The 21759-nt window shown below is 41.8% G+C and overlaps 1 protein-coding gene across 10 annotated transcripts in view; it reads right to left on the bottom strand.

Annotated features, from left to right (window-relative positions):
* Nucleotides 1-21759, bottom strand: part of trpm3 (transient receptor potential cation channel, subfamily M, member 3) — a 394480-nt gene that overhangs the window by 53400 nt on the left and 319321 nt on the right. For all 10 annotated transcript variants that reach the window (XM_078395256.1, XM_078395261.1, XM_078395266.1 and 7 more), the window contains exons 9-11: nucleotides 21015-21087; nucleotides 12190-12290; nucleotides 437-571 (exon numbers count right to left, since the gene is read on the bottom strand). In XM_078395256.1, coding sequence (XP_078251382.1) covers nucleotides 437-571; nucleotides 12190-12290; nucleotides 21015-21087 — 309 coding nt within the window. The remainder of the gene's footprint in view (nucleotides 1-436; nucleotides 572-12189; nucleotides 12291-21014; nucleotides 21088-21759) is intronic.

The following is a 21759-nucleotide window of genomic DNA, read 5'->3' as shown; positions in this document are numbered from 1 at the left end:
ATAGTTCCACAGCCAACCATCTGCTTGAGGTGGTGAGGATTTGTGGGAAGGACTCTCAATCCAGAGTCTGACAATCATGGCTCACATCCCACTCCAAGGAATCCAGGCCAACTGCTCCCTGTGGAGTGTTGCATTGTTGGAAGAGTTAACTTTGGAATGTGTTGTTAAATCAAGGCCGTTAGACCCTGAAAGTGGCCAGACAAGTAAAGAGAGGCAAATTATATGCTTGCCTTCATTGGTCGGGACATTGCGTATAAGAGTTAGGAAGCCATGATGTAGCTTTATGGGGCTTTGGTTAGGCTGCATTTGAGTATTGCATACGGTTTTGGTTACCCCATTACAGGAAGGATGTGGAGGTTTCGGGTCGGGGGGGGGGGGGGGAGTGCAGTGCCGACCAGGTGGATGATAATGGTGCCACTTTAATGAATGAACTCACAGTGTTGTAGAGCTCCTCGAGCCTGGAGATGGTGAGGAACCGATGCATGCTCACCCCGTTCTCAATCAGCAGCTTCACAAATTCCACGCGGTCCAGTACCAGTGCATCGAGCATGGCCTGCTCGAGGGAACCCACCTAAATACGCCAGCAATTAGATCCAGTCACAGGGCTTGCAAGGCAAAGACATTGGGTTCACTTAATCTGATTCGAATCACTGCTTGTCAATTGTTAATGGTAAATCTGTGATCATAAGATCATAAGTGATAGGAGCAGAATTAGGCCATTCGGCCTGTCGAGTCTACTCTGCCATTCACTCATGGCTGATCTGTCTCTCCCTCCTAACCCCATCCTCCTGCCTTCTCCCCATAACCCCTGACACCCGTACTAATCAAGAACGATATGTTGACCAAAGTTATCAAGTGATAAAGGGAAAAGGAGGGCAATTCCATAATTCCTCACAACACAGGGGGCCATTTCAGCCCTTTGAGTTTATGCAACTTTTCCAAGCCAATCCCCCAGTTTTTTGTCCATGTAACCTATTCTCCCCACATTCCCCTACACTCTACCGATTAGCACATCTTGGGGATGTGGGAGGAAACTGGAGCACCCAGGGGAAACCAGCACAGTCAAAGGGAAGATGTACAAACTCCCCACAGACAGCACTGGAGGTCAGGGTTGAACCTGAATGGCTGGAGCTGAGTCATGATGGTTACATGTCACCTGTGGTCTTGTTGAATGGGAACATCCTCCCGTCTATAGGTCCTTCTCAATAAGGGAACTGTCAGCTAAAAAGTAAAAATGTACGTTATTCCAAAGAGTGTTTAGAACTACGACAGCAGGTGGCTGTGTTTAGAAGAAATGGCCATGGGATAAAATGTATTACCCTTTACATAAATAAATTTCCTTTAAAGGATTTGCAAATAGATAAGTCATGTAGATCTTTCCACAAGATGTATCTGGACTTTCAGAAAACCTTTGACAAGATCCCACACAAGAGATTAGTGTGCAAAATTAAAGCATGGTATTGGGGTTATTGACATGGATAGAGAACTGGTTGGCAGACAGGAAGCAAAGAGTTAACGGGTAATTTTCAGAATGGCAGGCAGTGACTACTGGGATGCCGCAAGGACCAGTGCTGGGACCACAGTTAATTACAATATTTATTAACCATTTAGACAAGAGAATTAAATGTGACATCTCCAAGTTTGCAGATGACACAAAGCTGGGTGGCAGTGTGAGCTGCGAGGAGGATGCTATGAGGCTCAGGGTGGCTTGGATAGGTTGGGTGAGTGGGCAGATGCATGGCAGATGAAGTATAATGTGGATAAATGTGAGGTTACCCACTTTGGTGGCAAGAACAGGAAGGCAGATTATTATTTGAATGGTGTCAGATTAGGAAAAGGGGAGGTGTAACGAGACTTGGGTGTGCTTGTACATCAATCACTGAAAGTAAGCGTGCAGGTACAGCAGGCAGTGAAGAAAGCTAATGGCATGTTGGCCTTCATTGTGAGAGGATTTGAGTTGAGGAGCAAGGAGGTGTACAACTGCAGTTGCACAGGGCCCTGGTGAGACTGCACTTGGAGTATTGTGTGCAATTTTGGTCTCCTAATTTAGGGAAGGACATTATTGCTATTGAGGGAGTGCAGTATAGGTTCACCAGGTAAATTCCCGGGATGGCGGGACTGACATAAGATGAAAGAATGGGTTGACTGGGCTTGTATTCACTGGAATTTAGAAGGATGAGAGGCGATCTTATAGAAACATATAAAATTCTTCAAGGATTGGACAGGCTAAATGAAGAAAAAAAATTCCCGATGTTGGGGGAGTTCAGAACCAGGGGTCACAGTTTAAGAATGAGGGGTAGGCCATTTAGGACTGAGATGAGGAAAACCTTTTCACCCAGAGTGTTGTGAATCTGATGAATTCTCTGCCACAGAAGGCAGTGGAGGCCAATTCACTGGATGTTTTCAAGAGAGAGTTAGATTTAGCTCATAGGGCTAATGGAATCAAGGGATATGGGGAAAAAGCAGAAACGGGGTACTGATTTTAGATGATCAGCCATGATCGTATTGAATGGCGGTTCTTGATTCTTGGTTCTTGATTCTTTGTTCTTGGTTCTTGGTCCTCCAAAATATTCCAAATGGAATTTAAACTGGAGGTGGAGGAGTATGGACTTAAGCAAGAAGGGCTTCTTGGAGAAGAGCTGCCTTAAATTTAGTTGCGTCTGGTTGAATAACTATAGTATGGTAAAGGTTGCTGACTCAAAGGGCCGAATGGTCTACTCCTGCAACTTTTTTTCTATGTTTCTATGTAAGATGTGTGCTTTGAAGAAGCAACATTTCTTTAGAGAGCCAAGAAACACAACAATTCAGAAGTTGCCTTCTCTGTTTAGTTACATTATTAACTTTGTTGTCTGTGCGTAAGGAATGTGATCAAGTTCTCTTGCTCCCTGAATCCATGTTATTGTCACAGTCACTCTGGGAAACATCACGGAAACAGGGCCTTTCGCCCACCAAGCCTGTGAGAAAAATGGGATCAATGTAAATTTATTATAAATACATGTATATGGCTCTGTAGAAATTCAAGATCATTCTCCAGAGCTGACTATCAGTTGACTCATCCATTTACACCAATTCACTTTGATCGCATTTTTATTCTCCCTATATTCCTGTCAACTACCTCCTGAATCGTCCACTCACCCACACTCCAGGGCCATTTGCAGTGACTAATTCACATATCAACCCGCACCTCTTTGGGATATAGGAAGAAACCAAAGAATCCAGGGGAAACCCACGCAGCCACATGGAGAATGTGCAAAATCCACACAAATAGTACGCGGGGTCAGGATGGAACTGCTCTCTGTACCACTGTGCTGCTCTTTGTCAATCAAAGACGGAAGGAGATTGAATGCTAATCATTTAAAGTATGGAAATTTGATGTACTAATATCATGTAGTACAAGAGAAGGAAAAATGCCATGAATTAAAATGAATCTCTCCCGTGGATGTGACATTGAGGAAGTTGGTGTCTGTGCCTTGTACAATGACAGGGAACGGCAAGAGAAAAAGAGAAGAGAGAAATAAAGAAAGAGAGGAAAAGAGAAAGCTCCATTTAGGTGTGTAATAGGAAGACACAGAATGGCTAATGGAAATCGTGTTGAAAATTCGTGGGGCACTGGAGATTGAAGCTCTGCTGTGAAGGCCAATATTCATCCACAAATAGGATCATCAGTTTTGGTTGGATATATTCCAGGAGGTTTCATCACTTCACAAACTGACTCACCCAATGCTCACACCACTGGCTGCCTCTCAATAATGTTTATTTATCTTCCTGCAGGCAATTGGAAAGCAGACAGCCCCCCTGTGATGCCTTGAGATTGTGAAAGTTGCTTTGTTAGTTCAAGCCTTTCTTAATTTATATTTAGGTGCATGCTTCCAGCACAACCATTTTGGATATATCACAGCACCTGAAAAGCAGATACGACAAGACCCAAAGACAAGACAAGTATGTTTTTAATCTCTTGTGCTAATGGTGCACTCATCTGGATTTCAAGACCTTAACTCAATGCAGAAACATAACCTCAGCCACACACACAGAATTATGAAGTAAACTGTGGGAATATTCCTCCTTTGATATCATCATGTGTTCTCCCTCCATTGACTGAAAGCATTTAGTCACTGGTATCTGTTGCCACTTCCATTGATAATGAAAGATGAAAAGAGAGATTGGGTGCGGAAGGGAGAGATCATGAGTGTTTGCAAAAGGAAAGAGAGCAAGAGAGGGAGAGAGGGAGAAAGAAAGAAAGAAAGAAAGAAAGAAAGAAAGAAAGAAAGAAAGAAAGAAAGAAAGAAAGAAAGAAAGAAAGAAAGAAAGAAAGAAAGAAAGAAAGAAAGAAAGAAAGAAAGAAAGAAAGAAAGAAAGAAAGAAAGAAAGAAAGAAAGAAAGAAAGAAAGAAAGAAAGAAAGAGAGAAAGAAAGAGAGAAAGAAAGAGAGAAAGAAAGAGAGAAAGAAAGAGAGAAAGAAAGAGAGAAAGAAAGAGAGAAAGAAAGAGAGAAAGAAAGAGAGAAAGAAAGAGAGAAAGAAAGAGAGACCGAAAGAAAGGAAGAAAGATATAAAAGGTAAAATTGAGAAATAAAGATTGAGGAAGAGATGGTAAAATAATGAGAAAGAGAGTGCCGTGTACAGCTGAAGGCACCCAGAGCGTACCGCTCTTAACAACTGAAGTGTGGACTGGGAAAATGGCGCCTAAACATGGCGCCTCTTGCTTACGGGCTTAGTAGACTATTTCTGTACACTTGCTAATCCGGGAGGTGCTTAGGTATGGAATGCTCTACTGGACTGCTTGTAAGAAAAGAATTTCACTGTGCATTTCCACTTCGCACATGTGAACTATTGAGAGAGACGGGAAAGAACAATTTAGAAAGAGAGATCTGGCCAAAAATTAAAGGTAGTTAGAAATAAAGTTGGAGGAAAAGGAAAAATTGGAACAGAGGATTTGAGAAAGATTGAGAAAAAGTCGGTAATAAAGAGAGATTAAGAGAGAATATTGAAAAAATTTGAAAGATTGAGGGAGATTGAGAAATAAAGATTGAAAGAGAAAGAGAAGGCTGATCGAATCCATCAGAGGCTGAGAAAAAAAGAATAGGGGAAGAAATTGAGAGAAAAGGGAAGTCAAAGATCTAGACAGAAAATATGCACATTAATCGATTTGAGGTCAGTTATCTTTAGACTCACATCTTTATGTTTCTCAAAATATGGGCTTGAGAAAGAAAAGGAAAAAAAATTAAATTGAAAAGGGGAGATTGACAAATCAAAATGCAAAAACAATTGTAATGGAGAAAGAGATTGTAATGCAGTTAAAAATAAGAGATGGAGAAAGAGGAATTTGTGCAGGTGCAACTTTGAAAACATTTCTCTCTGGTGTCTGAATACCAATTGCATGAACAGTGCGTGAAGCAACTCTGTCAATCTGTGAGCTGGCGAGGGAGATGGGCTTTCAAGTGAAAGGGAATTACCTGTCAAACCTTGTGTGTACAGGCCTCCACTCAATAATTTTTCTGCAGGGCATTGGTGAAATCAGGGATTTTACATCAGGTGAGTGTCATAAAAAAGGTGAGTGTCATAAAAAATGACCCTAATCCTTTACTTCTTTGATATTGTATCTGAACACTGACATCCTTTCTCTCATTTATAAGTAAAGTGTTCAATGCAAAGTTCCATTTAAAACATGCCGACAGATTAATTGCTTTGGAGCTGTGTATTGACATCGATCCAGGGGAATGAGTTAGCACCTGTACATTTTGCTTTCAATCAGCTTGGAGCAGAATTCTGTAAACTCGTTTGGAAGTACAGAACAGCTGAGCTCTTTTCTCGAAGGTAAGAGGCGATAGTTTCACGGTTATCTTTGACATCATCTTCTACCGAGGCAGACCCCCGAGATGGAGGGTGACTTGCTTTGTGGACTTTTGAGGTGGCTGAGGAGGCCACTGAGAGAAGCTCAAACCTTCAGCAGATGTGGCAGGAGATAGTCGATGGGATAGGCAAGTGGGCACTTTCAAAGGCATTGTGCTCTCTCCACTATCCCTCTGCTCCTGATACATGGTCTCGAGGCTGCTAAATGCTCCTTCTCTAGTTTGAGTGGACAGAGGCCAGAAACTCCCAAAGGAGTTTGAAGGGGTAGACTTAGAGAAGTAGGTCCAGCAATTCTAATGTGTTCTAGGTGTGATATATGATAGTTATGGCAACCAAGCGCCTTCAACCACCGTGATTGTGGAGCAATAGCTGCATACATATGCCAGAAGCACGTGAGGTCTTCCCTCAGCTGAGGCTCAGGGATAGGTTGATGATCTTCTCCTTCATCTCCTCCCACTTCCTCCCAATCCAAGGCGTAGCCATAGGCACTCACATCGGCCCCAGCTATGCCTGCCTCTTTGTAGGGTAAGTCGAACAATCTTTGTTCCAGGTGTACACTGGCCTAATCCCCGAACTCTACCTCCGTTACATTGATGAATGCATTGGGGCTACCTACTGCACCTGTGCAGAACTCATGGACCTCATTAACATCACTACCAATTTCCTTCTGGCACTCGCATTCACTTGGACTATCTCTGACAGTTTCCTCCCTTTTCTTGATCTCACCGCCTCCATCACAGGGGATACACTAAAGACTGACATATATTACAAACCTACTGACTCCCACAGCTATCTCGACTACACTTCTTTCCACCTTGCCTCCTGCAAAGACTCTGTATCCCCTACTCCTAACTAAACCGCCTCCACCGCATCTGCGCCCAAGACATACCAGGACATCCGAGATGTCCTCATTCTTTAGGGAACAGAGGTTACCCTCTTCTGTCATAGATGAAGCCCTTACACGAGTCTGCTCGTTATCCCATAGCTCTGCACTTTCTCCCCTCCACCCAGTCGCAACAGGGCCAGAGACCCCGAGTCCTCACCATTAACCCTATCAGCTGTCGCATAGAGCACATAATCCTCCAACATATATTTGCCACCTCCAACGGGATCCCACCACTAGTCACATCTTCCCATCTCTACTGTTTTCCACTTTTCGCAAAGACCATTCCCTCCGCAACACCCTGGTTCACTCCTCCCCAGGTACTTTCCTCTGCAACCGCAAGAGATGCAACACCTGTCCCTATACCTCCTCCCTCGACTCTGTCGATCACAGTCCTTTCAGGTGAGGCTCACTTGCACCTCCACCAACCTCATCTACTGTATCTGTTGTTCTCGACGTGGACCCCTATATATTGGTGAGACCAAATGCAGACTGGGTAATCATTTCGCTGAATGCCTTAGCTCGGTCCGCCTGGGCCTACGCGATCTACTGGGTGCCAAACATTTTAACTCCCCTTCCCATTCCCATACTAACCTTTCTGTCCTGGGCCTCCTCCACTGTCAGAGTGAGGCAACATGCAAATTAGAAGACCAGCACCTCATATTTCACTTGGGCAGCTTACAACCCAGCGGTATGAACATTGATTTGTCTAATTTCAAGTAACCCTTGCATTCCTTCTCCCTCCATCCCTCCCCCACTAGTCATCCTGTTAGTGTCACTGTTCGTATCCCTTCATAATCACCTCTTCTACAACCAACAATGGACCATTGTGAGCTCCACATTTCATGGGTCATCGGTGCCGGCTCTGATTTGTTCTGCACCTTTTCATACCTCTAGTTTCTCTCTCCCCTGGCTTCTCAGTCTGAAGACGGGTCTTGATCAGAAATGTCACCTATTCCTTTTCTCCAGAGAGGCTACCTGACCCGCTGAGTTACTCCACGATTTTGTGCCTTTCTTCAATCAAATTATCTGTTCTTGCACTCTTGCTGGATATAATTGTGAAAAATCACCATTAGGAACCTCACTCTTGAGAATTCTATCTATTATATAATTTCAACAGCTTGAATTTGCTGCCATCTGCAAGCAAATATATCAAATACCTGAAGCAAACATGGAGGTATATCAGGAGAAAGCATTGTTTGTAGTAAGCATACTGTATTAACTGCAGAGGGCAATGTTTCCTAAGACACCATTACACTGTTTTCAAGAGTGAGGGAAAGTGTAGCAGAAAATTTATTTGCTGTTGTCTAGGCTGATAATGGAGTTGTCTAGCTCCAACTCCATCATCAAGTTTGCTGATGACACTGTGGTGGGGGGCCTGATCTCCGATAACGATGAGAAGGCCTACCGGGAGGAGGTGGCTGATCTGGCACTCTGGTGTCAGGACAACAGCCTCCTCTTGAATGTCACAAAAACTAAGGAGCTGATTGTGGACTTTAGAAGGGCTCAACATCCGAGGACGTACACGCCACTGGAGATAAATGGGATTACTGTGGATAGGGTGAGCAGCTTTAAATACCTGGGAGTCCAGATCACAGAGGATCTGACATGGACAACACACATTGCCGCACTGGTGAGTAAGGCAAGGCAGCGCCTTTACTATCTCAGACAGCTGAGGAAATTCAGAATCTCTCTGAGGATCCTTCAGTGCTTCTACTCTGGGGCTGTAGAAAGCATCTTGTCCGGCAACATCTCAATTTGGTTTGGGAACAGCTCTGCCCAGGACAGGAAGGCTCTGCGGAGAGTAATGCGTTCGGCTGAACACACTATGGGAACTACACTTGCCCCCCTGCAGGACCTATACATCAGGAGGTGCAGATCCAGAGCCAGCAACATTATGGGGGACCCCTACCACCTCAGCAACGGACTGTTCCAGCTGCTACGGTCAGGCAAACGCCTCCGCTGTCATGCTGTGAAAACAGAGAGGATGAGATGGAGTTTCTTCCACAGTCCATCAGGACTGTTAACTCTTATATCACCACGGACTAATTTACTGTATTAATTTATTTTTTGTGTTGTGTCTTTTTTTTTAACGTTTAAAAAATAATAATTCTATTCTGTTTGTAGTTTTAGCACAATCCGCAGGCGTTGCCACTTTCATTTCACTGCACATCTTGTATGTGTATGTGACAACTAAAGTAGACTTGACTTGACTTGAAATTCTACCATCAGGCAGACGCTACAAGGACTTCTACGCCCGCACCTCCAGACTCAGGAACAGCTTCATTCCCAGGACCATAGCTGCTATGAACCGGTCCTGCTGAGCCAGATGGTCACATCACACAATGAACCGGCACAGACCTACTTGAACTTTATTCTGTTTTAAAACTGTTTCTAATTTTGTTTCACTGGGTTGTCTAAATTTATATTGATTAGCTAATTAATTTATTGCATCGTATGGGAGGCGCATTCCCAATCTCGTTGTACCCTTGTACAATGACAATACAGATATATTGTATTGTATTGTATTGTATTGACTTGAAATGTGAAGTAGTTACATATTCAGTTACATTCTTTGGAACTGAATGATAGAAATGGATTTCAGTACATATGTCATACACATCTAATAGAGGAAATATTCTAACAGCATTTTGCAGAGTTAAACAAAAGGAAACCGCTGTGGCAAATAGCTCAGTCACCAAAGGCCGTAGATTGGAGATAATAACTGGTGAATGAGCCACAGGGGAGGTGAAGAGAAATTTTCACCTCAGCATATGATTCTCTGAGCCGTTCTATGCTCGAGCTCCAAGCATCAACCTCACAGTTTTTAACACTTTCAGTACATCAAACGACATCTCACTCACTGCCAACATTTACAGCTAGGTTTGACTCACTGAACTACTGGATCCTGGATCCTTTGTCTGGAGTCAGTGTGACTGTTGGCCTGAAACTAGGCTTTTATAAACCACTGTAGCCAATTCATGTTCATGTCTAAAGAAGGGTCTAAAGAAGGTTCTCGACACGAAACGTCACCCATTCCTTCTCTCCAGAGATGCTGCCTGTCCCGCTGAGTTACTCCTACTTTCTGTGTCTGTTTTCATGTTCATAAGATATAGTAGCAGAATTAGGCCATTCAAACCATCAAATCTACTCCGCCATTCAATCATGGCTGATCTATCTTTCCCTCTCAACCCCATTCTCCAGTTTTTCCCTGTAACCCTTGACATTCTTACTAATCAAGAACCTATCAATCTCCACTTTAAAAATACCCAATGTCTTGGCCTCCACAGCCGTCTGTGGCAATGAATTCCACAGATTCACTACTCTCTAGCTGAAGAAATCCCTCCTAATCTCCATTCTGAAAGTATGCCCATTTATTCTGAGGCTATAGCTTTTGGTTCTAGATTCTCCCACTAGTGGAAACATCTTCTCCACCTCCACTCTAACCAGGCCTTTCATTATACTGTAGGTTTCAATGGGATCCCCCCCAACCTTTTAAAATTCAGCGAGTACAGGCCAGAGCTATCAAACTGTCTTCATATATTCACCCAATCATCCCCAGGAACATTCTCGTAAACGTCCTCCAACCCCAGCATATCCTTACACTGATGTGGGCCCCAGAATTGCTCACAATATTCCAAAGGTGGGCTGACCAGTACCTTGTAAAGGCTCAGCATTACATCTTTGCTTTTATATTCTAGTCCTCTCGAAATGAATGCTGACATTAAATTTGCTTTCCTAACTACTGTCTCAACCTGCAACTTAACCCTTTGGGAATCCTGTACCAGCACTCCTAAGTCTCTTTGCACCCCCAAATTCTGAATCTTCTCCCCATTTAGGAACTAGTCTATGCCTTTATTCCTTCTACCAAAGTGCATGACCGCATACTTTGTGATGCTGTATTCCTTTTGCTACTTCTTTGCCCACTCTCCCAACCTGTCCAAGTCCTTCTGCAGACTCCCTGCTTCCTCGACGTAACCTGCCCCTCCACCTAACTTGGTATCATCCGCAAACCTGGCCACCAAGCCTTCAATTCCAGTTATGGGTTGTTGATGACCACACAAGCAGCCCCCACCTCCGGCCAACCTGGATGAGGAGGGAGTATGGAGACCCAACAGGACTACAAAATAACCTTGCCAAAGGGCAGATGAGCTCCCTGCAATCCAACAGCCATTCATAGCAGGAGATGGTGCCAGCAAGTCAACTCTCCCGAAAGAAGCGATCATGAGAAGCAACCCATACAACACTACACCAGAGCAGTCAAGGCCCAGTCAGCAATGACCTCATCATTAACTGGTACTCAGCACAATGATACCACTATTTAGTTGGCAGCTTCTGCAGGGCACACTCAGGGGGGTGCACAGGCTACTGATAATACTGGGTCAAGACCTGATGATACTGGGTCAAGTTTCACTGCACTTGACCAGTTTTTCCCTTCCTGCTGGTTACCTCCACAAGTGTCCATGATGCAACTAATCAAAACCCACACTCAAACAATGGACCGTTTTCTATTGATTGAGGGCAGGGCTGGCAGGGCCTGCTTTTATTATCCATCAGTGGGCGGTGCAGCTGGTAGATCTACTACCTCACATCTCCACACCCAGGTTCAACCCGGACCTCTGGTGTTGGCTGTGTGGGGTTTGCATGTTCTCTCTGTGATCACATGGGTTTCCTCTGGGTGCTCTGGTCTCATCCCATATCCCAAAGATGGACAGGTTGGTTGCTTTTACGGCCACTGTAAATTGCTCCAAGTGTGCAGGTTAATGGGGATGTTGTTGGGAAGTTAAGGAGAATAAAATGGTATGAGTATAGGATTAGAGTAGGTGGGTGCTTGATGATTGGCATGGACTTGATGGGCTGAAGGACTTATTTTTGTGGTGTATGACTCCACGACTCCAGGTTCCCCGAAACAAGTGACAGTTAACAGTCAGCCACTTTGCAGTGGGGTTGGTTCTTGCTTAAACTAAGGTAAGATGGCAGATTTCTTTTCTTAGTGACCAGGTGTGTTGTTAATATATTCCGGTAATTTAATGGTTACCATTGTCTATGGCTTTCTAGACGTATGTCGCTGGTCAGTTGTGATAAACCTGCTGTACATTGATGTCAGTGCATTGTACTCTGGCTATGAAATTCGTTCCTCTCAATTGAATTTCAGGGCTCGAGTATAACACAAATAGGGACAAGTAACTATTCATTCTAAGATATTTGTTCATAATATTCAAATAAGGTGGAATTTGTACTGCTGTCACCAAACCAAATCCCAGACCTTTCCAAAGAGTGAATATATTTGATTTAAAAATGGAATGGTAATTTAGAAAACATTCTTTGAATCATATAATATAAATTCATTCAATGATATCATGATAGGAAAATTTGTAAAAATACACTACTCAATGTATGATGTAAAAGTGCATCATTGATTGGAAAACACATAAAATAGCAGGAGTCATCAACCCTACCGGCCACTGCTGTCCATAGATAAAGATCTGACTCCGAGCAATGTCCACTCTGTTCCAGGCTAAAGCAAGACTTAGCTGATCCGGTGCTGAAGCATTGGCTCCTAGAAAGAAAAAACAAAATAGACAAGCAAAAGTTAATAGTAACTCATCACCAGTTGCCACACTTGGACTGCAAACCTTGCCCAATGATCTTTTCCATCAGCGCCATTGTATTGTACCAGCACTTTATCAAATCACAGCTATGAAACGACTCATGGATCACCTGCTTCACAGTGGGAACACACAGAGCAGACTGCACTAACTAACGTTGCATTCCTTTGATTTGAAAGATTTCAGGGATCTCAGATTATAGGTACGTGGATTCCTTAGAGCAGAAAAGGAGAAGAGGAGTTTTGATGGAAAGGTCAGAATCAATAAGTGTTCAGTTCTAGCAAATAGAGAGAATGATTCTGATGGCTGAATGGTCAGTAACAAGAGGGCTTGGTTTTAAGGTGATTGGAAGAAACGCCAGAGATGGAGCGAGGATAGATACATTTACACAATGTGTGGTTAGAAATAGGAGCGCACATCAATCAGGGTCGTGGATGCAGATTTAATAGGCAGCGAAAGAGAATGGCATAAATCACGATGGACAAAGCAGAGAGCAGAGGTTGAGGGATGAGCTGGATTTTTCTTTGAACGTAAAGTCAATGGGGCAAATGGCCTCTTTCTGTTGCACTATTCCATAATCCTATAATTCTGTGGAAAATGAATAAATGATTTAACAAAAAAAATTAAGATAATTAATGGAACTGGGGGCAAGAAAAAGACTGACTATTTCTTCTGACGTAGAGGCATATTTATAAAATTGGATTCATGCTGTTCTCAGGAAGAATCTTCACGCAAAAGGAAGCGACAATCTGGAACTCCCTCCCACATAGAACTGGGGGTGGGGTGAATTAAAAACATCGGACCTGAGGTTGGAAGGACTTTGTTAGGCTTTAAGGCCTGCAAACGGGTTTGAGATACAAATTAGCTTTGAGCAAACTGAAAACTCAAAGGGTTGAACAATTTCCTCCTATTCCAATGACCCTCCTTCCAGGTGTCTTTTATTTGTCAATGGTCAGATCTCTGAATTTTTTAATATTAGAACACAATATTTTTGTTACTGGATCCCAGGGTTAAAACTTTACCTTTAAATTTCAGTCACTGGTGCTAAACTGTCAAGAAACCCAGAGTAAAACAGTAAACATTTCAACTGCAATTTACCGACTGTGCCAATCAGATTCTTGCGATATTCCGGTTTTTTTAAACATTGTGCTAGTGACAGACCACACACTGAGGGTGGAACAATCACCGTGTTCAATTTCTGATCACTGTGATATTTTGCAGGATTTCTAGGAAGCTACAAGAAATAGGCAGTAAGGTATTAATAGGAATCTTTTTAAGGCTTTTAAAATGCTTCTTTATCGCTTCATTTTAAGTCAACTTTAGGGAATCATCAGAATTTAATATCAGTTAATTAAATTAAACGGGAATAATCAGTAATCAGTATAAAGCTATTGGATGTTTTAAAAATTCATCTGGGTTACTGATGCCCTGCAGGGAATGAAATGTGTCATCCTTACACAATCTGGCCTGTAGGTGGCATGCAGCAACATGATGGACACTTCATTGCCAAAGCCACCCAGTTCAAAGGCAATTGGGGATGGAGAATAATTACTGGCTTTGCCATCCCATTAATAAATGACAAATTAAATGTGACTACACTCATATGTAATGGTCCAAACACACTGATTAAACATTCTTTTTTATTGAAAGCAATCCATTTCAGTGGTATGAATCAAACAGCACTTGGTCATAAAAGCAAATGGAAACTGCAGGAACCGCTAACTGGAAACAGCAGCAGAAAATTCTGCAACCTTCCTGCACGTCGGGCAGTATCTGTGGAAAGAGAAATGGAGAGTCTTTGACCCTGTTTCTCTTTCCACAGATGCTGCCTGACATGCAGAGCATTTCCAACATTTCCTGTTTTGGTTGGCAGCAGGCTGTCCCATTTCAATATGTCAAAGGCTATCTTTTACAGGCACCAACTGAAAATTTACTTTCCAAAGGACAAATTGTGCTAATTCATGGCTGAATCTGAATTCCTTAAAAGGCAAATAAATTCATCGTGGTATCAAGAAAAAATCCTTTATCAATAAAACATTCATAGTTTGAGAGTGATAGTGTCATAGATAGATACAGCATGTGAAAAGGCCCTTCGACACATTTAGTCTAATTCTATATTAATCCTATTGTATTCTCCCAACATCTTCAATAACCCCCTTCAGATTATGCCACTTACTTACACACTAGGGGCAATTTACAGGGGCCACTTACTACCCACGCCTTTGGGATGTGGGAGGAAACCCCAGCTGTCACAGGGAGAACATGCAAACTCCACTTAGGCAGCACCGGAAGACTAGATTAAACCAGGGTCTTTGGCTCTGTGAGACAGCGGCTCTACCAAGTTGCGCTACTGTGCCATTTTGAATGTCTAACACATAGATTCCTGATTGGACTTAAATATCAACAATTTTGTTTCATTAAGCATCTGCAAAATTCATTCAAAACCACTTTGTGGGCATGTTATCAAACAAAACATTGGTGCCAAATCAGATGAAGAGTTAGTAGGAAGAATCTTCCTGGCTATAACCTGCCCACCTGAAGGGGTCGCTAGTGTTCATCTGCTCCCGATGAATCAGGACTGGATTTACTTGAAGTCACAGCAAGTCTGATATAAATGAAAATGAAAACTATACCCCAGTAACCTGACATTAATGGAATGAAGATTAGTGAAATCTATTTTTAAGAAAATGATAAATGTGCACTCGGAAAATAATGCTAGACTTGTGTCAAATCAGGAAGGGAAGTGTAACATTGGTTTAACCTGGAGATCTTGGAGAACGTGCTCCATTGAGATATATTCAGCTTCATGGTGTAAAAACCAAAGATACTAGAAGAGCAAGATAGACCACTCAGCTCTAAAAACCATAGTAGGTCTTGGTTAAATTTCATCGCCATTTTAGTAGGTAGGTTCTATGTGCTAGACTGGGCAGTGTTCACAACTCTCTGAGATTTCTTCGTATATAAAATGTTTGCAAACAATTATTTTTGTTCAACTTCTTAAATAAGTTGATGACATTTATAACTATTTCTTGAAGAGTTGCTGCTTCGTGATCTTTAAACTTTGGATGATACTGATGGAATATTTACACTAGAGATCCACTCTGTATCAGGCTAATTGATCATATTTAATGAACTGTTCTTCTTTGCTTTCTCTGTTAATTTTAATTTCACCTCCACGAGCTGTATCTCTTTTGTTTCATTTTAAAAAGTCATAGAAGCAGAGATTAGGCATTTGCAAACAATAGAACTCGACTGTATCCACAATATAATTGAAAAGACATTTAACTTTATACTTAGAGCCATGAAAATTTGAATTGGTGAATTGATTAGTTAAAAACCCTTGACGTGGTACAGAAGCATGAATCCAATTCAAATAGACACAGTGGTGGAGTAAATCACCGTGTCAGGCAGCATCTCTGGAGAAAAAGGATGGGTGATGTTTCAGGTCGGGACTCTTCTTCAGACAAGGGAGGGAAGGTGAAGAGCTGGTATAAATCAGGACCTGATCTTTTCGTTGGTTAGCTGATATGCGAAACAGTGCAACCCTGTATATCTCGCACACAAAATGATGTAAATCTTACCATGAATGACAGAAATAAAAAGTGTTATCCTTGTTTATGAAGTTCATTTTTGAATGATGTAAAGTTGAAGGGGGTTGGTGCAATATACTGCTAACCCACAAATGTGTCGTGATGAGATATTCACATTTGAAAAATCCATAAATCACAAAAAAAACAAGAAGGTGCCTATGTTATTTGACCAACTTATCGGTTGAATTTAAATATGAAATATTTACAGGTTGAAGGGTAGTGGGTAAGGATTGTGTTAATGCATGTAACTAATTTTTCACAAAAGTGAGGGTTAGCACTATATTGCACTGACCCCCTCAATTATATGTTAAATTCAAAACTAAACTATGGTAGTAATGTACATTATTCATGTCTAAAGCTAGCACTTCTGGATCAGTGTAGGTATGTATGCATTACATTTTATTACACTAATATAGAATGAAAAGACTGAAAAAATATCTTGACATGTGTTCATAGTTATTTTATTCACAATACTAGGATTTCTGGAAATAAGTTTGATGTCACTGATTGCGAATGTGTTCGCAATGGCCCTAATGAAATGTATGTGAGAGAACAGTGATCATGATAGGGAGAACCTATAGGGAGAACACACAAAAGTGTGTGCATGACTGATTATATATATATATATATATATATATATATATATATAGAGAGAGAGGGGAGATTTCCTCTAATTATTTGTTTAGCAACTTTTTTATTTGTGAATACATACATATATATACATATATATATATAAGGTGTTTATTCACAAAATGCTGGAGTAACTCAGCAGGTCAGGCAGCATCTCAGGAGAGAAGGAATGGGTGACATTTCGGTTCGAGACCCTTCTTCAGACTAATATCAGGGGGGCGTGATAAAGGAAGGATATAGGTGGAGACAGGAAGATAGAGGGAGATCTGGGAAGGGGGAGGGGAAGAGAGGGACAGAGGAACTAACTAAAGTGGGAGATGTCGATGTTCATACCACTGGGCTGCAAGCTGCCCAGACGAAATATGAGGTGCTGTTCCTCCAATTTTATATATATATATATATATATATATATATGCAAATACATAACCATAAATGTCGAATCGCCTTTATGGTTTATGTACATCATGCAAAAAATAAGATGATGAGAGAAATAGAGCGTTGCTTTAAATCAAAGTTGCTTCTGATCCATGAGAAGGAACCTTGAGATCTATTTATCTCTACCTTGCCTCTCACACACAAACACACACACACACACACACACACACACACACACACACACACACACCCCGTGCCTCTCACACACAAACACACACACACACACAAACACACATCACACATATATATATAATAAGTGCATTTGTGCAGAGTATGTGTTTGAGCAATACAAGGGAAACTGCACAAAAGAGGGGGCGGGGAGGAAGGATGGGAGGGAATTGGGCAGAAACAGTAAGAAATAATAAAATCAGAGAAATTAAGCAGGGGGAAAACATTTAAAAATAAAAATAACAAAAACATGTGAGTTGATAGATGAGATATTTTCTGCATTTTAATAGTATCATCACACATGCTGTTCCCCCACAACACTGATTACACTGCGACAGGCATAGTGAACGGTGGATTTTGCCTACTAAAATGGCGGACGTTCGCTCCTTTGCGTCTACACTTCAGTACAGGCGATTTCGACGGAGTGGTTCATCTTGCTCCTCTAGTATCTTTGGTGAAAAACTTACCCTTTCTAATTGCCTGCTGCTGTCGTGTATTAGTTCATCTCTTATCCCACAGTTCTATGATCTGAAGCACCGATTGTTTATCTCTCCAATGAAGTTACCTGACCCGTGGAGTACTACAATATTTTCAGTTTTAATTTCGGATTTCAGGCACCTGCGGAGTTTTATTCTTATGTTTCTGGAAAGGCAACAACTTGACTGAGCAGTCAGTCACGTTAAACATTTTTCTGAGAGAGTAAATAATCAAAGAAAAAAACAGATGGTGCATTAACTTCATACATTACATTGATTAATGTAATGATTAAGGTAAAAAAAAGTTATGTTTCACAAATAAACATGTGAAATATAAAAGCATATTATTTTAAAATCCCCATTTAGTTGAATTATTAATCCATAGACATATATTTTTCAAACTTGACTATTGTTAAGCAGTGTAAATTAGCAAGTGTTAAATCATATATGGGCCTCATGCAACCCAAAGTAAAATGTTCACAGTATTTCAGAGTGGGGTTACAGTGAACTCCACAAGGCTGAATTTCAATTTTAAAAAGAGGCAATAATAATGGTAAGAAGATGGAACTGTCCAAAATTGACTGGGGAAATCAGCTAAGAGATGGGGTTGGTGGATGAACTGTGGCAGATATTCAACAGCAGGTCCATAACACGCAGCAAGAATTTATCACAATTAAAAAGTCCGATTTCATGAGAAAAAGGCACAATCTGTGATGAACAAAGGAGGTCAAAGATAATGGTAAATTGAAAAGAAGTGGCAAGGACTGGTTGCAGGCCAGAGGACTGGGACGTATTTACAATTCAACAGCAGCAGACGAAGAAGCTCATTAAGAAAGGAGAAAATTGCTTTTGAGAGAAAACTTGTGGGTCATTATCAAAGCAAACAATAAGAGTTTCTAAGGATATATAAATAGGATGGAGGCAGCTGTGAATACTTTGGGACTACAAGCGTATGAGATTAGTATATTGGTAGCAGGAAGCCAAGAAATGGCTAGATATTTTAAATCAATTTTTTGCACTGTGGAGGATCCTGTAAATATCCTAAGATAACTGATGGACTAATGACAACTTATATGGAGGAACTTGCAAAAGTCGTAATCACAAGGGATAAAGTGTTCGAGAACCTGAGGGGGGACAAACGAATGGGACCCGAGGGCCTGCACCCAGGGGTTTTAAAAGAAATGACTGCAGAGATAATGGACCCATTGTTTGAAATTCTTCAAAACTCATTTGCAGGAGGATTCCAGAAGATTAGAAACAGCCAGTGTGATATCTTTGTGCAAAAAGGAAGAGTGAAGGCAGGGAACCATCGGCCAGTTAGTTTAACATCTATTGTTAGAAAGAGGCTGGAGTCAATAAACAATGAAGAAAATTGCTAATCGTTTAGGAATGTTGAATGGATCAAACCTTGACATCATGTTTTATGCAAGGTAAATTATGTTTGACAAATTTGCTCATAATCTCTGGGAATATGACAGTCAGAGTTGAAAGTGGGTTAAAAGATTCTTCATGATGATGTGCACATGTTTAAATTCCATCACATGAGTTTACTCTACCCAATTCCTCTTGCCCAAATCATTTTTGGAAGCACATAGCAGAAATGTAAAGGATGTACACCTAGCACCTTCATCCTTGTACAGAGCATGAACAAGCCACCATATGCATGGACTAGATAATGGGTTTAGTCTGACTGATTAACTGCTTGATTTGTTAATACTTTACAGGTAACATGGAACTTTTGCCACAGTCTATGACATATTAATCTAATACACTCAAGGGATTATGTTTTTAGCCACTAGGCTGCTTTGTGCAGCAATAGATTGGAGAGTCACTTGATTGACAAGAACTTTAAAAATCAGCACCAAGCCTCAGTCGGAAAGGGATGTAACAGATATCAATGGATATATTTGCTCCATATATATATTGAGAACAAATATATCTGGACATGGCTCGCCGGTGATATTACCACACTCCCTTTACACACACTGTGGTTCTGAGCTCTTTCTAATCATTTGACACCCCCACCAATTCCAGAGCCACCTTCACACTCACTAGGTTCCCAGTCCCCACACACCCTTTATCACACTCCGGCCCAGTTTCCACCTTCTCTTGTTCATTCACTGAGACCATAGATCTTCTACTCCCTTTGACACACCGGTGGCCTGGTTCACTCATTGCCTTTAAACTTATCTGGTTCACTGGAACTTTTATGTAATATTGAATGAATGAATGAATGAATGAATGAATGAGTGAATGAATGAATATAACTTTATTGTCATTCAAAACTCTACAGACGAGTGCATATTTGAACAAAATTCCATTGCAGCTGGCTTCAATGTAACACCAAATAATAAAAATTGATTAAAGAAAAATAAATAAATAAGTAACTCGCACATAAAATAATGGCGGCGGATCATTGTGAATTCAAGAGTCTGATGGCTCGGGGGAAGAAGCTATTGCAGAACCTGGCTGTTCTGCTCCGTATGCTGCAGTACCTTTGACCAGAGGGCAGCAGGATGAACAGTCCGTGATGGAGATGGGTGGGGTCTTTAATGATATTTTTGGCCTTGGACAAGCAGCATTTGTGTGCAATGTCCTGGATGGAAGAAAGTGAAGTCCCGATGATTTTCACAGCCGTCCTCACTACTCTCTGCACGAACTTCCAGTCTGTGGCTTTGCAGTCCCCAGACCAGACAGAGATGCAGTTGGTCAGTATGGTGTCTATGGTGCCCCTGTAGAAAGTGGTGAGGATGGGATGGGGGAGGTTTACTCTTCTCATCCGGCGCAGAAAGTGCAAACGCTGCTGGGCTCTCTTGACTAGAGATGCAGTGTTTAGGGACCAGGTCAGGCTGTCTGTGATCTGCACCCCCAGGAACTTAGTGCTACTGACTACCTCCACTGCGGTATTATGTAACAATGAAAGAAAAGCAAATTGAATGTACGTTGGGGGTCTTAATATCAATAACATTCTTCAGTCTAGGACATCTGCCAGTCCGGCACCACCAAAGTCCTGTGTGTTATTGGATTATCAAAGTTTTATTGTAGCACTTTTAACATGATGAAATGTCCTATAGCTTTTCACAAAAACAGCCATCTGTCACTTAGATATTAGACAGGATATTACTAGCTTGGTCAAAGTCTTGGATTCTATAGACAGAGTACATGGGTGGAAAGGTTTAGAGAGAGATTTCCAGAGCACAACAACTGAAGGTGGTGGAATTAAAGTTGGCATTGTGCAAGAGGCCAGAATTGGAGGAGAGTGGAGAGTGTGGAGCAATCTGGGGTCAGAGGGAATTGCAGAGAACTAGGATCATACCAGGACAAAAGCAATTCATTACATCTGTTGAGAAACAATGGTACAGAGGGAAATTGTTACCTTTCAGGAGAGCCGTTAGAATGGCCAAGTCAATGTCCTGATGTCCCTCTGAGCCCATTCTGAAGACAGTAATCTGAAAAAGGACAGAAAAGTTAAAGAGCAGTTGCATTATTTGTGGGATCTAAGCTTGTGATAATACTTGTGGGGAAACATTGTTGAATCCATGAAAGAACTGCCAAACCAGGCCACCAAAGCTCACGCATGACATGACCAATTGGTGAGCTATCTGTACACAGCGCGATTGCCGACTCTCACCAGATGTATCCTTGGAGGAGCTGTCATTAGACCTGGTCCCATGAACTGCCCCACACAAATGCTGTCCCTTAGGGCATCCGATCTGCCCATCCTCACCAAGTCTGTCAATTGGAAAGTTTTTAATACATGGTTCTTAATTCTTAATTCTTAATTCTTGGCTGTCAGCCAAACAATCTTTCAACCCCTGTGGCCGCTGGTGATGTTGCTTTCTGATGAGAGTCCTGGAGACTGATCGACAATTCTTGGATGCTCTGGGTCAATTCTAGAGGCTTGACAACTTGATTAATTAGATTTGGTGCATCCAGTGTAGAATCTCACCATCTGTTAAGCTCTGGGGCTTCAGAACCCCCTGGGTATTGAGACTTCCCCCCTGTACTTACCTCTACAATCTACAGGTACTGAGCCAATTCCTCCTGGATTACACTAATTTCTTCACAAATCCATCCAAGGTATCTCTGCACATTGGAAGGCGTGGCAGGTGGAATGGAAA

The sequence above is a fragment of the Rhinoraja longicauda genome, chromosome 3 (genome assembly GCF_053455715.1).
Source record: "Rhinoraja longicauda isolate Sanriku21f chromosome 3, sRhiLon1.1, whole genome shotgun sequence".
Lineage (NCBI taxonomy): Eukaryota > Metazoa > Chordata > Chondrichthyes > Rajiformes > Arhynchobatidae > Rhinoraja > Rhinoraja longicauda.
The sequence above is the reverse complement of the archived record's forward strand: the minus strand, read 5'-3'. Positions and strand labels throughout refer to the sequence as shown.